This window comes from Ruditapes philippinarum, unplaced genomic scaffold, assembly GCF_026571515.1.
Source record: "Ruditapes philippinarum isolate M1 unplaced genomic scaffold, ASM2657151v2 ctg8286_1_1_1_1, whole genome shotgun sequence".
NCBI classification, from domain to species: Eukaryota; Metazoa; Mollusca; class Bivalvia; order Venerida; family Veneridae; genus Ruditapes; species Ruditapes philippinarum.
The window spans coordinates 27335-40918 of NW_026852661.1; the positions used below are offsets into that span (position 1 = coordinate 27335).

The window sequence follows — 13584 nt, forward strand, 5'->3', positions numbered from 1 at the left end:
TGAAACTTTGTTAAATAATAACATGTGTATTTATTAATTACATTAAGATGAGACTTTAATGAACATAGCATTGTTTGGAGAAACGGGCATCACTGGCCTGAAGTGGTGCGACCGGTAGACGTTGATTTTTTATTTGTTTCTTTATTTTTTTATTTTTTTTTATATTTTTTTTATATTGTTACGTATTTTGAACAATAAAAAAATCGCCTCTACACCTCCTGTGAAAATTAAATTGTCTGGTCAATACTTTATTAATATGTAAATGTTTCGCTACGATTTATCATAAATCTAAAGATGTGGGGAAATGACATCACGCGCACCTGTTTTTATACGGCCAATACACAAACATGGCCGCGCCTACTGATTTGTAGAAATCGGCGATTTAGCGATTTAAATTTCGTTATCATTCGTTTAATATTATTATTTGGCGGCAGAAAATTTGCAGATTTATTATTTATAGTATTCGTTTTCTGAAATCAAGTTTTTATTCTAACCTTGTTTTTCCCTTTAACTATTAGCGTGCGCCGGGTCGCGTACCCCTTGTCATTTGTAAGTTGCACAGAATTGTTGTTTTTAAACATATTGTATTGATTTTTTTCACTGTATATAGAGGACAATTTCCGATATTCGATTTTTGTAAACTCGTGTATGAAAAAATGTGAACAGTAGAGCTGCAGTCCTATTACTTTTTGAACAACCCTCGTATAAGTACTTGCGTAGTTTAAATAAAGAAGTTAGTTACACATCCAGACCTTATGAAATATAATACAACTACACCAGCTGGTATGGTTTATTGTGTTTTATGTGGTTTTTTTCACATATATTACTTACTAAATCGGCTAACTACGCAATTTATTACTTCGACATTAATTTAATAATTTTTATTCACATGACTGTAATGATTAATGATAAAAAAATTAAACATTGGCTTGATTATTATGGAAAAGTTATGAAAACTTTCATGGAAATGCCGTAAAATTTCTTTTAAAATATTAAAGGCAAGTCATTAATTTATTACGTAATAATGTAGGGTAAGGGTCAAGAAAATAAGTACTTCGTCACAGATGTGAGGTAATCAAGGAAGGCTAAATTCCGTTTATATATATATGTCGAGTTCTTATACTTCCTGTTATACAATAATTTCCCCAAAAATTGATAGCGTTCCGCTCAGTTTCCTTTGTTTCGGATAACTCAAACACATGTTTAGCTATCTAAATGCGCACATGTGACACAGATACTATTAAAAAGAGTGATATACCAAAAAAGACAAAAATGACAAAATGGGATACAATGAAAGTACGTAAACTTTCAATTTTAAAGTATATATCACATACATTTTGCTGCCACGAGGTAGATAGTTGCGTAAGTATGCTCAGATAATCTATTTCATAGATGGCATTGTACTGCTGCTCGAATATTCTGTACTGGTTTAACTTAAAAATCTATCGAGAAATATGATAGGTGTTTTAAGCGTAAAAGGTTGGTGTTTTGTGCAGCATAGTTAAAATACGAGACTAAATCTCCGTCTCTTCGGTCTGCGCATTCCATCGCAAGATCTTATTTTGAAAACCCAATCATATCCCAAGTACAACAAAATACCATTGTACCGTTGAATTGTCTTTTAGAGCGGACATAAACTTCTGAGTATCTATTCAATGATAGTGATTGTGTTTATTATGGTGGCTGATTTGGAACACTTTTGTGCGCCGTGTTGGCGCTAGTAACAACAGAACAACGTCGTAGGACTTTCGTCTTGTCGTCCTGCCGCTAACGATGTACGCCAAAAGGCGCGTTTTCGTGCGGCGTGTTATCGCGAAGTCACATTCTCCCTCGGTCAAATCGAAGGATTGGCTTATAAGCCAAGCGACAGGGCGACATCGCAACAACGCGCCGCACGATGCGCCGTTTGACGACTTGCTTCGCTAGAGGCAGGATGACAAGACGACAGCGCGGCTTCGCGACTAGCGATCAGACGAAAAGGCGATAACGATATAGGTTGTGTTGTCGCTATCGACTATAAGAATCTTACACCGGTTGCCGGTACAGACCGGAATATCTAGCTCGAGGGTAATTGTTTACGGCGGTAATGAGGCTCTGCCGAGTTTCCGCTAAACAGTTACCCGAGAGCTAGATATTCCCGTCTGTACCAACAGCCGGTGTTTGATTCTTTTTCTTGCATATTACTTGTCAATTATTTTCGGAACAGAAATTATGAAAACTGATATTCCATTACGCACTTTTTCTTATAGTAGCGTATGAACATACAACTTCATTCATAACGGAAAATATGACGTCATCATAAGAACGCGATTCATTCATAAACGGCGCGCGTCAATGGCGTCATTTAAAGAACGCGACTTGTCTTAAATGGGGGTGTAAGACAGAGTTTTCTAGCACCAGTGTAAACGGTAGATTATAAGAATCTTACACTGGCTGCCGGTACAGACCGGAATATCTAGCTCGAGGGTAACTGTTTACGGCGGTAACGAGGCTCTGCCGAGTTTCCGCTTAAACAGTTACCCGAGAGCTAGATATTCCCGTCGGTACCGACAGCCGGTGTTTGATTCTTTTTCTTGCATATTAAGGTGCCCTCACACATAACCCACGACCTTACTGCGACCTGAAAACTAGTAAAATAGCATTTTTCTTTCGAAAATCGTTGGTTTTCTTTCAAATTTCTCTCGCAGACGGTCCGGGGCTCTGCAGTCTTGTGTTCAGTACGTTTTCTCTATGTCCTCAATACGACCCTTCTACGTCCATGGCGTTTCCACTGCGACTGTATTGAGTCCCCAAGGCGACCCCACGGCGATCATCGGCGACCCAGCTGCGACTGTGCTATGTTCTCTGCGTCCTTACGGCGACTCTACGACGACTATTGCGTTTGTCCGGCGACTGTCCTGCGACTGTACGACGACCCTACTACGTTCTTGCTACGTCTATAAAAACAATACCTTTTACCAGTAAATTTCATTCTGAGTCTGACCTTCAACGAGTGAAGACGTATATTTAATTAGTATTAAGTTAAGTCATCCATATTATTCCAAAGATGAGAGGCGGACGAGGCAAAAGAGCGAGGGTCTCTAAAGTGCTACAAGTTGACCCAGTCGCCGCTTCAGATATGCAGTTTGGTAGTGGTTCACAGTGTGTAGAAATAGCGTCGCCAAAGGTTTCCGAGCAATTTCTTGTAATTTCATCGGTGACTCTACGGCGTCCTTAGTACGAGTGAACTACGTCTATTGCGTTCTTATTGCGTCCTTACTACGATGCTGCTGCGACTATGGCGACTCCACTGCGATCCCACGGCGACCTAACCAGGACTCAGCAAGAACGCAGAGTTTCTGCGACTGTTTTGTGCATGTTCAAAATAGTCGCCGACGGTCTGCGACCTTGTGCGTCCTTAGGTTCCTCGCTACGACCTCGCTGCGTCCCTGCTGCGTCCATGGCGACTGTGCTGCGTCCTGGGTCGTAGCAAGGTCGCAGTAAGGACGCAGTAAGGTCGCGAGGTATGTGTGAGGGCAGTATAATTTTACATACCAATTATTTTCAGAACAGAAATAACGAAACCTGATATTTTCATTACGTACTTTTTTCTTATAGTAGCGTATGAACTTACAACTTCATTCATAACGGTTAAGTGACGTCATCCTAAGAACAAAATTCATTCATAAAAGGCGCGCAGCAACATTTGACGTAATTTAAAGCACGCGACTTGTCTTACATGGGGGGTGTAAGACAGGGTTTTCTAGCACCGGTGTAAACGGTAGATAATCCTGTCTGACATGCAAGAAAATCCTGTCTGACATGCAAGAAATTGCAACGCGCAATGTACCAAATCAGCAACCATAGTTTATTAAATCTTATTTTAATGTATTATTACATTTTTAGTTTTTGTTACACACATGTCTTTTCCGCCTATTCAAATTTGGATATCGAACTTTTAGTTTAATGATTGCAGATTCAGAAATCATGTGGGATTAGTAGAACATATATTTGAACCTCACGTTTATTTCTACTGCGCAAAATAATATCAAATATCATACAGGTTAACCTGATAGTCAACCCTCTCATTTATTTGGGACATGTTACCGGTATCTTGGTGTTTGGTTACAGCTATGCACTTTTTATGATTATTTGGTACTGACGCAAGGTTCATTTCTATTGGTTAATGCAAGTTGTTTGTTGTTGCTGGGTTTTTTTTATAATGTCATTGTTAAAAACCTTTACATTGTCATATCATCACATAATCAAAATGGAACTTGGACAGTATTAGTTTATGATTTTGTTTGACGTCAGTCACAAGGTAGGAATTTTGTATAATTGTATAATTTTCACATTTTTTTTGCCAGCTGAACTAATGCACCGTATAGCGAATTAAAAGTTTAATTTATAAACAAAATCATTCAATATTGTTATCTACAACAATTACATGTACACGATATCACAGGTGATTCAAAGTCGGATTTAAAACCATCTCCCCTTCTGGTACGAATCTCTATCAGGACTTTTTATTTATAACATAGTAAGTAAGAGAGAACCTAATAGTTATGCATTATTTTAGCAGGAGTATAAAAAAATCAAATTTTTGACATAATATATTAGCAGACGACATCGTAACGCTGCAAACCGGAAGTGGATACTGGTACAGCTTATTTTCTGTCTGATCTACTTCAAAAATAAATATAAAATAATTAAAAAAACCCAACTTCTCTTAAGGTTATATGAAACATTAATAAGATATTTGTTCAAATGCAGTTCATCACCTAATTTAACCGAAGGCCTAATGTTATCAAATAGGGAAAAATTAAATGATACACAACGCTTTGTTTTGTTTGCGACTACGACTTAATTAATCAATTATGATAACACTGTTTAACACATTGTTTAAAAAGTACACCATATCAAAACACATATGTATTGTATAATTTTTATACAAATTTTGTTAGCTGTAGCAATGTCGGTGTTTATGATAGTTCCGGATGATGCTAAAATATTAGCGAATAAACTGAGGGCATCGTTACAATCTAATGTGGCTCATATTCGTACAACGACCCTGGATGGATTCCTGGAATTAGGATCAGCACTGAACGATAACACTGTCAGAGTTATTTTTCTTACTGCCTTACTGTGGCAAGACATTGAAAGGCAACCGAAAAAGGATGTTGGTTATCTGTTTTCAAAACCAAAGGACACCATATTGCTTATATCATGCGCTGAACCTATAAAGAAAGCGGCTGTTGACATGTTTTCAAAGATGGTGAACAACTGGGAGTCGGTAGGATTGTTCACAGCTTCCGGTGAAGACTGGTTTAACGCGGAAGCGAGAATAAAGTATCGTGTGGCGGAAAACGAGAATAGGGAAGTGCCGTCTGCAAGCAGATATCTTATCAAACCAGACACGATTTCAACACTGTCTGAAGTAAGTAGATATCTCAATTTTTAATTGTTTACAATTTACAGATAACATCCAGGAAGTTAAGATTATATAGTTTTATTGTTATAAACTTACACTGTCTGTTCCGCATTTTTATATGTATTAAAAATATCATATATACATTCCACACATTTCTGCTTTCAGTCCGAAGTAAGTCCTAGCTTATTAACTTGAAAATAATGATTGAAAATTTTTCTGACTTCCCCAGTCTTATATATCATATTTTATAAACAAGTACTTTTGATCAAATGTATACTGAGTTGTTTGTGTGTTGAGTGTTGAAGGCAGCAAATCATTGCGCATGTTATTGTACATAAACATGCTTGTAGTAAACATGCTTGTATAGTCTTTAATCATTGTGCTTGGAAAGGCAGCCGAAAAAAACTGAAGTCTTTAATCATTGTGCATGGAAAAGTAGTCGGAAATACCCGTAGTCTTTAATCATTGTGCATGGGAAAGCAGCCGAAATTACCTGTAGTCTTTAATCATTGTGCATGGGAAAGCAGCCGAAATTACCTGTAGTCTTTAATCATTGTGCATGGGAAAGCAGCCGAAATTACCTGTAGTCTTTAATCATTGTGCATGGGAAAGCAGCCGAAATTACCTGTAGTCTTTAATCATTGTGCATGGGAAAGCAGCCGAAATTACCTGTAGTCTTTAATCATTGTGCATGGGAAAGCAGCCGAAATTACCTGTAGTCTTTAATCATTGTGCATGGGAAAGCAGCCGAAATTACCTGTAGTCTTTAATCATTGTGCATGGGAAAGCAGCCGAAATTACCTGTAGTCTTTAATCATTGTGCATGGGAAAGCAGCCGAAATTACCTGTAGTCTTTAATCATTGTGCATGGGAAAGCAGCCGAAATTACCTGTAGTCTTTAATCATTGTGCATGGGAAAGCAGCCGAAATTACCTGTAGTCTTTAATCATTGTGCATGGGAAAGCAGCCGAAATTACCTGTAGTCTTTAATCATTGTGCATGGGAAAGCAGCCGAAATTACCTGTAGTCTTTAATCATTGTGCATGGGAAAGCAGCCGAAAAAAACCCTGTTGTCTTTATTCATTCAATGGTAGAATACTACGTCATCGCGTCAATCGGACTGTTCTTTTTGAAAACATTCCATCGTCTCGAATGTGACATTTTTTTATTCTAAGAAATCATTAGAAAATCAAAAAATGATGTAGCGCACCAAAGATTGGCTTTAGTATTTGTTATATTTAAAAAGATGTTTAAAGTTTTACTTTCTGGTTTAAGCTTGGATAAAGTTGTTTTTTTCCCTAATTGTTCTTATTCAGACTCCTAAATAAAATTGATCCCGTTTTCAGGCTTTAAACCGAGAAAGTAAAACTTTAAACGTATTTTTTTTAAAATTATATCAAGTACTAAAGACAATCTTTGGTGTAGTGCGCTATAATATTTTTTGATAATTTTTTTTCTAACGATTTCTAAGTTAAAAATGTTTTATCTAAAAAAAAAAGAAAAGAAAAATGTCCGATTCATTGTAAAAGCATTCTTGTTTTGAATATATTACAGCCCCAGTCTGAAGTATTTATCATCTTGTTTGATGATGTAACTACCGAGCACAATGACGTCACGAGACTCGAGGTTAAAGATGGCGGGAACGTGCATCAAGCCAGGAAAATACAACCAAATATCTGGTCGTTCAACGTATTTGGTAATTAGAATATCTTTCTTTTTTGAAATACAATCATTTCATTTCTCAATTAATTCCACGAATTGTTATTCCTCTTTGATCTGTATCAGTTCTAATGCCATTTTTTTCGTGAATCTCTACAAATAATTAAAGAAAAATTACGGAGAGAGTTTTCAAGCTTCCTACTGTATCCGTACAATTTATTATGAAAATTATCATGAAAATGTTATGTTCTATAAATAAAATATTGTTTAAACTAAATAATTAAAGAAGATGTATTCATATTATTTTTTTGTCTGTTAAGAACGAAAATAAAAGAAAGATTCCTTTTAACATGATTGAAAAATGTTCGGTTAATTATCGTATTAAAGTTGGTTATATTAATATAAAGAGATGTACAAATCAAACATAGTTTGTAAAGAATAGCTCATAAATAGTAAAGTATTCTTACATTTAAACGGTACCCAGGTAGCTTGTCTTTGTAGCAACTGTGTAGCCTCATTAAAATAGTTATTGTTATTATAAATATTATTATTATTATTATATATATAATTTGGTGAGGACTAACAGTATTTTTAATGCGTAATATTGTTTCCCCATTGTATACACTAAATCTATTCTAGTATGTATGTTTCTCATTTATTTATCAATTAAAACCAGACCCTTAAAGGCCCATTATGCCGCAGATATTATAAAAATGCCTCTATTCTTGAAAAGTTGCTCGTTGGCCTCTTATCTGAACATTTTTTTCATTTGTTGTTTTTTTGGCAATAAGTACAGTTAGAGTGATTTAATATTTTGTATGGAAGTAAAAAGACTACTTTATTTACATTTTGCTACTTTTATGACAAATTATTTCACATTTATCTCCAATTTCTTACAAGCATGTTACATTGTCTTAAACCATTATTTAAATGTTATAATAATTCATATTTGCCCATCCTTAAGAAGTAAAAATCTTTTTGTCGTTTCTGAGCCATTAAAGCAACGCTATTAGATCTGATTTTCAGTCGGATATTGCTATTTAGACGTTGTCCAATGAGAACGCTTAAATTTAAAAATATCTGATTGTTTATTTCGCGTATTTAGCTGTCCCCAGCACCATTTTCATTTTCTATTGACTTCAGTAAGACGCTGTTCCCTGCTTTTGACGCCGCGTCACGACAAAACCAACATAATGCGTTTGCAAACAGCATGGATCCAGACCAGCCTGCGCATCCGCGCAGTCTGATCAGGATCCATGATGTTCGCTATCAGTATCTCTACTTTTAATAGGGTTTGTAAGCGAACAGCATGGATCCTGATCAGAGTGCGCAAACGCACTAAGTAGGTTTTGACGTGACGCGGCTCATTTATTTTGAATTAGGATTAAACCTTAAAACGTTCTACGTTTTCTATAGAGTTTACTCCGGGAGAGCACGATATTAGAGTTTTGGCAGATGACGTTGATATAGGACCATATTCGTTACATATTCAAGACAAAGAAGCCGTCAGAAAGGAGTTACTGACTGATTTGAAGAAAAAAGATCCGAAGAGATTTATCGCTGAGCTTCTAAATATTAACGAAGCTGATTTTGATCGCGATTTGATGGATACGATCAGTGGATCAAGTTGTGTATCTTTTGTTGAGATCCTGCTTAAATACGGCGAAGAAAATGGTATAGATATACCTTTATTATTTTTTTTTTATGATTACTATTCTTATTGATTTTGTAACTTATGTTTCTTACTGTATATTGGAATTAAAGTTGATATTAAGGCAATTTGATTTTAATAAGTTTTTGAAATTAATTTATAGGAAAGAGCGCAAATTGTAGATTCATTGGATCTAGAATTAATATTTTTATTTTCGGAGTCACTTTTCATGGACATGTATATAAGCGCCATATATATCTCGTCTCTATATAATTATGGCTAGTGTTGCTTTTTATTCAGTGTAATAGTTCGTTTATTTAAGTTTTGTTTAAATATATGAAAGTTTAACTTTCTTTCATTTAAGAGTGTGAATATCCAAACTTCGCACATTTTTGTGCAGAGCACGGTCTTGAAGAATGTGCGAAATGGTGCGCAGGCAATCTACCAAATTTCAAAGAAGCCTGTAAGGTTCGAAATAACGTCGGACAAACACCGCAACAAGTTGCCGTTGAAAGGAGAGAAACTCGTGCAGTAATTATTATTTTTATTTTATTTATATGAATGTTATATAAAAAATCGCCGTATTACCTTTCCAGCTTTTAAGAATTTCATTTAAACTTTCAGGTTGTAATTATTAATAAATTTGGCCATCAGCACCATCTTTGGTGTCTCTCCTTACTTCTTGTCATTTTATGTGTTAGAAGTACGTCCTAGTACTGCCATTGCATGATTAGTTCCTGTTAAATTTTAAGATGTTAGAAAGCCATATTACATTAAAGACTAAATGGTCTGATTACAGTTGCTATACATTTTTCAAACTGTTTATTGTTCTTTTCTTTATTTACAGTTGATTGAAGCTTTGGGAGTTGAAGAAGGTTGTATACTTTGAAATACTTTGTTTTCTTTAGCTCCGCTCTAGACTACGTATAGTGCAATTCAAAGTTAATTATAGCCCGTTTCATAGTTAAAGCAAATTATCAAAGTTAAAGCAAACAACGTACTATTGGGCTAATTAAACGAAGTGTTAGTGAGCGACCATGGGTTTTTATTGTTTAATAGTTTTGAGTGCAATCTCATAATGAGGGATATTAGAAATGAAGAATAATTCGGCACCAGCAACATTTTACTTAAAAAACTTCTATCAATGAGTATTTTAAAAGATAAATCTGCTTCCGGCTCCTGTTATAACCAATTTTATTAATTTAGTGTTGCCCTAGAACGAATTTTGGAGGCTTAACCTGTTATTTGAATTTTTTGCCAAATGATAAATAACAATACAACAACAAAAAAACTTGAAATAATTGTTGACTATTATATAAGATAAGCACGTTTGCATAGTTATGCCTCCTTGTATATGTTGACAGTGGAACGCGCTGTCCACTTTAACTGTCGTTGAGATAACAGAAAACAGGTTGAAATTTTAACCATATATTCGCTGTTTCTGTTTCTTTTCATTTTTGATATATGGTATAAAATGTCTATATATATAGTGAATTCTGATTGGTTATTCATCACGTGGCCGCGACTTAGCTATATCGTGGCCACGACTTAGCTATCTCGTGGCCACGACTTAGTAACTTAGTAACTAGTGACCACGACATCTCGTGGCCACGAGATAAATAAAAACACAAACATGTCACCTTTGCGCCACCGTTTTACCCAGATAGCAGGGCACCAATATATTTACCGGTACCCTTAGGTAGTCTGGTTCCCTGCCTACATTTACTAAATTACTGTAACGTAATGTAAGAGGAAGGAACTCCATCTGATGTAATCAAATGTGCTTAGCACTTGCTACCAATAAAAAGCATTGCACTAATTAGTAGTTCATTGTGTGTACTTCACTAATTCAGCAGTTTGAAATAAGTTGTCTTCCTTTTCTTTCTTTTCAGATCTGGAACCAATTCAATCGCCGTTCGGTAAAGGTGTGTAGAATTCTGTTATCTTATTACCTGTATCATTTTATCATTATTTTTTAAGTTAAAGCAAGAAAGTATCCGGAGAATAGATATTTTCTCACTTTGATGATTTCCTTATCAATTACTGTAAGCAGTATAAAGGGGTGTCCGTGCCGGAATGGTTAAAGTCGTTGTTTTCAAACCACTTTCCCCAGACCGCGGTAAGTTCGAGTCTCGCAAAATACTTTGGATTCTTTCAAGTCAGAATGCTATCCAGCTAGATAGCTAACGGAACGTCGGTCGTTCTACTCAGGTGCCCACTCGTGCCTGAAATAATGTAAGGAGGGACACCTTAGGTCTTCTTCCTTCAGTAAAGCTGGAAGCTCGATATATGACATTTACTGTGTTGGTTCGACGATAAATCAAACCATAACAACAAAAATTAAGTATAAACTCAGCAGACCTACACCCTTTTAGAGAAATATATTTTGGATTTTAGCTGAGAGTTGTAACTTTGCTGTTTATTGTAAAGTATTTATTTGAGAAAAATTAAGACTGTTGTTGTAAGAAGAGGTAATTACACTGCAGAGGATGCACTGTATTTCAATATACTCGCATTATTGTGTAGTGTCAACTTCTAAATGCTCACATGATTTTGTAGTGTCTATTTCAATATGCTCACGTGATTTTGTAGTGCCTATTTCAATATGCTCACGTGATTGTGTAGTATATATTGCAATATGCTCACGTGATTGTGTAGTGTCTATTTCAATTTGCTGACCTGATTGTGTAGTATCTATTTCTATATGCTCACATGATTTTGTAGTGCTTATATCAATATGCCCAAATGATTGTGTAGTGCCTATTTCTATATGTTCACATGATTGTGTAGTGTCTATTTCTATATGTTCACGTGATTGTGTAGTGTCTATTTCTGTATGTTCACATGATTGTGTAGTGTCTATTTCTATATGTTCACATGAATGTGCATGTAGTGTCTATTTCTATATGCTCACATGATTGTGTAGTTTCTATTTCTGTATGTTCACATGATTGTGTAATGTCTATTTCTATATGTTCACATGATTGTGTAGTGTCTATATTTATATGTTCACATGATTGTGTAGTGTCTATTTTCATATGCTCACATGATTGTTTAGTGCCACAAACTAATACATAATGTTAATAACGAGATCCGCATGACTCTCTTTTGGACGTGATGAAGTGAAAGTCCTAAGTAATTACATTAAATTTAACATTCTTTTGACTGATATCCACTCTTTGCCATGCAGAGCGCTTTATTTTTGGAACCACAAGGAGAAATGTATCTTGCACTGAAAGTACGCCATTAAGTGGTAAGTGTCCAGGAATGATACCCACCCCGGCACATATAGCAGTATCAAGATAACAATCCTTGCACAATGATAACGTAGTATATGCACGGGATAGATAGTCAATCTTAAACCATTTAGTCAAATTGTAATGACACAGTTTCCATGATAAAGATTTAGCTTGCAATATATAATAATAATAGTAATGATAATAATAATAATACAATCCCCAAATTTGACCTTGACCTTTATATGACCTTGACCGCCAAGGTCAGATGATTGAATTTTGCTAGTATTTTCTTAATTTGGTCATGTATTTATGGAAATGATTCATATTTGGACATTTTCTATCCATCGACACTAACAAGGTTTGTATAGTCATGCAAAACAGCTAGAAATAGCTTGCATCAAATATAAACACTTCCAGCACATAGATTGACAATCTTATAGTCTCTATTATAATGCATTATTTTTTCAATTTGCTTATATATCTGCATCATCATATAGGAAGTCCCTATTTAAATTATAATCCGATTATTTCTGACGTGCATTTTACGAAGTTTTAAAATATTTCTTGCCGTATCATATTCCATATATTTTGTAGCCTGAATCATAAGCTCTGACCCCTCCATAATATCATTTTACATGTACTTGATCTGTCCATCATTTTCTGTTTTAGAGCACAAGCATTCTTTTATACTTTAAAAATAATGTCATATTGAAGGGTATTTGGTCACCAACGAAAGAATGTTAAACCATTTAGATATTTAATGCTTCAGATTGACCACGCTTGTCCTAGGTTTTGTCGTAGATGGTTGCAGTTCATAAACTATGGTGGCTGATTTGTGCAATGTCATACTTGCGCTCCGCGAGGCGCCAAACAAAAACACAAAAATACGACAGAGTAACCACTTGTCGTATTTTCGTGATTTCGTCTTGGGCCCCGCGGAGCGAATGTACTCCAAAGTTTTCACTTTGTTCGTATTTTTGTGTTTTCGCCTGGCGCCACTCGGAGCAAATATACGACATGGCATAAATAATAAATGCGTAAAACGATAGAAATTTAAAACGATAAAATTTTTACAAAATTATAATGTTTTAAACGTTTAGAGGAAAATCCTTTATATTGTCCCTAACACCGCTTAAGCTATATTTGTTGTATTACCTTCTGAGCAATAACCATACGTACGACGTAAGATAAAAGATGAATTAAATGTTGCTTTATATATTTCCAGGAATAAACAGAGACAGCGGATGGTCTTCACAAGGCAGTGTAAGAATATTGTCAGTCTATAAACATATTTATCACATACCCGTGCGGCTTTTACGGCTCCGTATAATGGTATTGTACGGCCGTGCATATACTTAAGAAATAAAATCGGTCTTAGCGGTGTTAATCGGCTATTTAACACCGGTTTGGAGTTTTGATGTCTAGGCATTGACCAAGAAGGCCGTACTGATAAGGGGAGATTACTGCGTATGAGCTTGCGTATAAAGCTGTTCGATTTCGCTCCCTAGTGTACTGTTGCTTAGAAAATAAGAAAAGAAATTATAAGAAAAAAGTTATTTTATCAAGCTAGTTAACAACAATAAAAACTTACGTCTCAGACTGGATTCCCTTGTGTTTTCATCAGT

The 13584-nt window shown here is 35.4% G+C and overlaps 1 protein-coding gene across 1 annotated transcript; it reads left to right on the top strand.

The window, feature by feature from the left end:
• Positions 1-4145: 4145 nt before the first annotated feature.
• Positions 4146-13222, top strand: LOC132720443 (uncharacterized; the record flags this gene model as incomplete). Its single annotated transcript, XM_060704593.1, is given in 8 exon segments — positions 4146-4300; positions 4944-5416; positions 6965-7106; positions 8486-8743; positions 9085-9251; positions 9568-9595; positions 10613-10645; positions 13185-13222. Coding segments are annotated over 7 exon segments (1131 nt in total), but the record flags the coding sequence as incomplete, so codon positions are not given.
• Between the last annotated feature and the right edge of the window lie 362 nt (positions 13223-13584).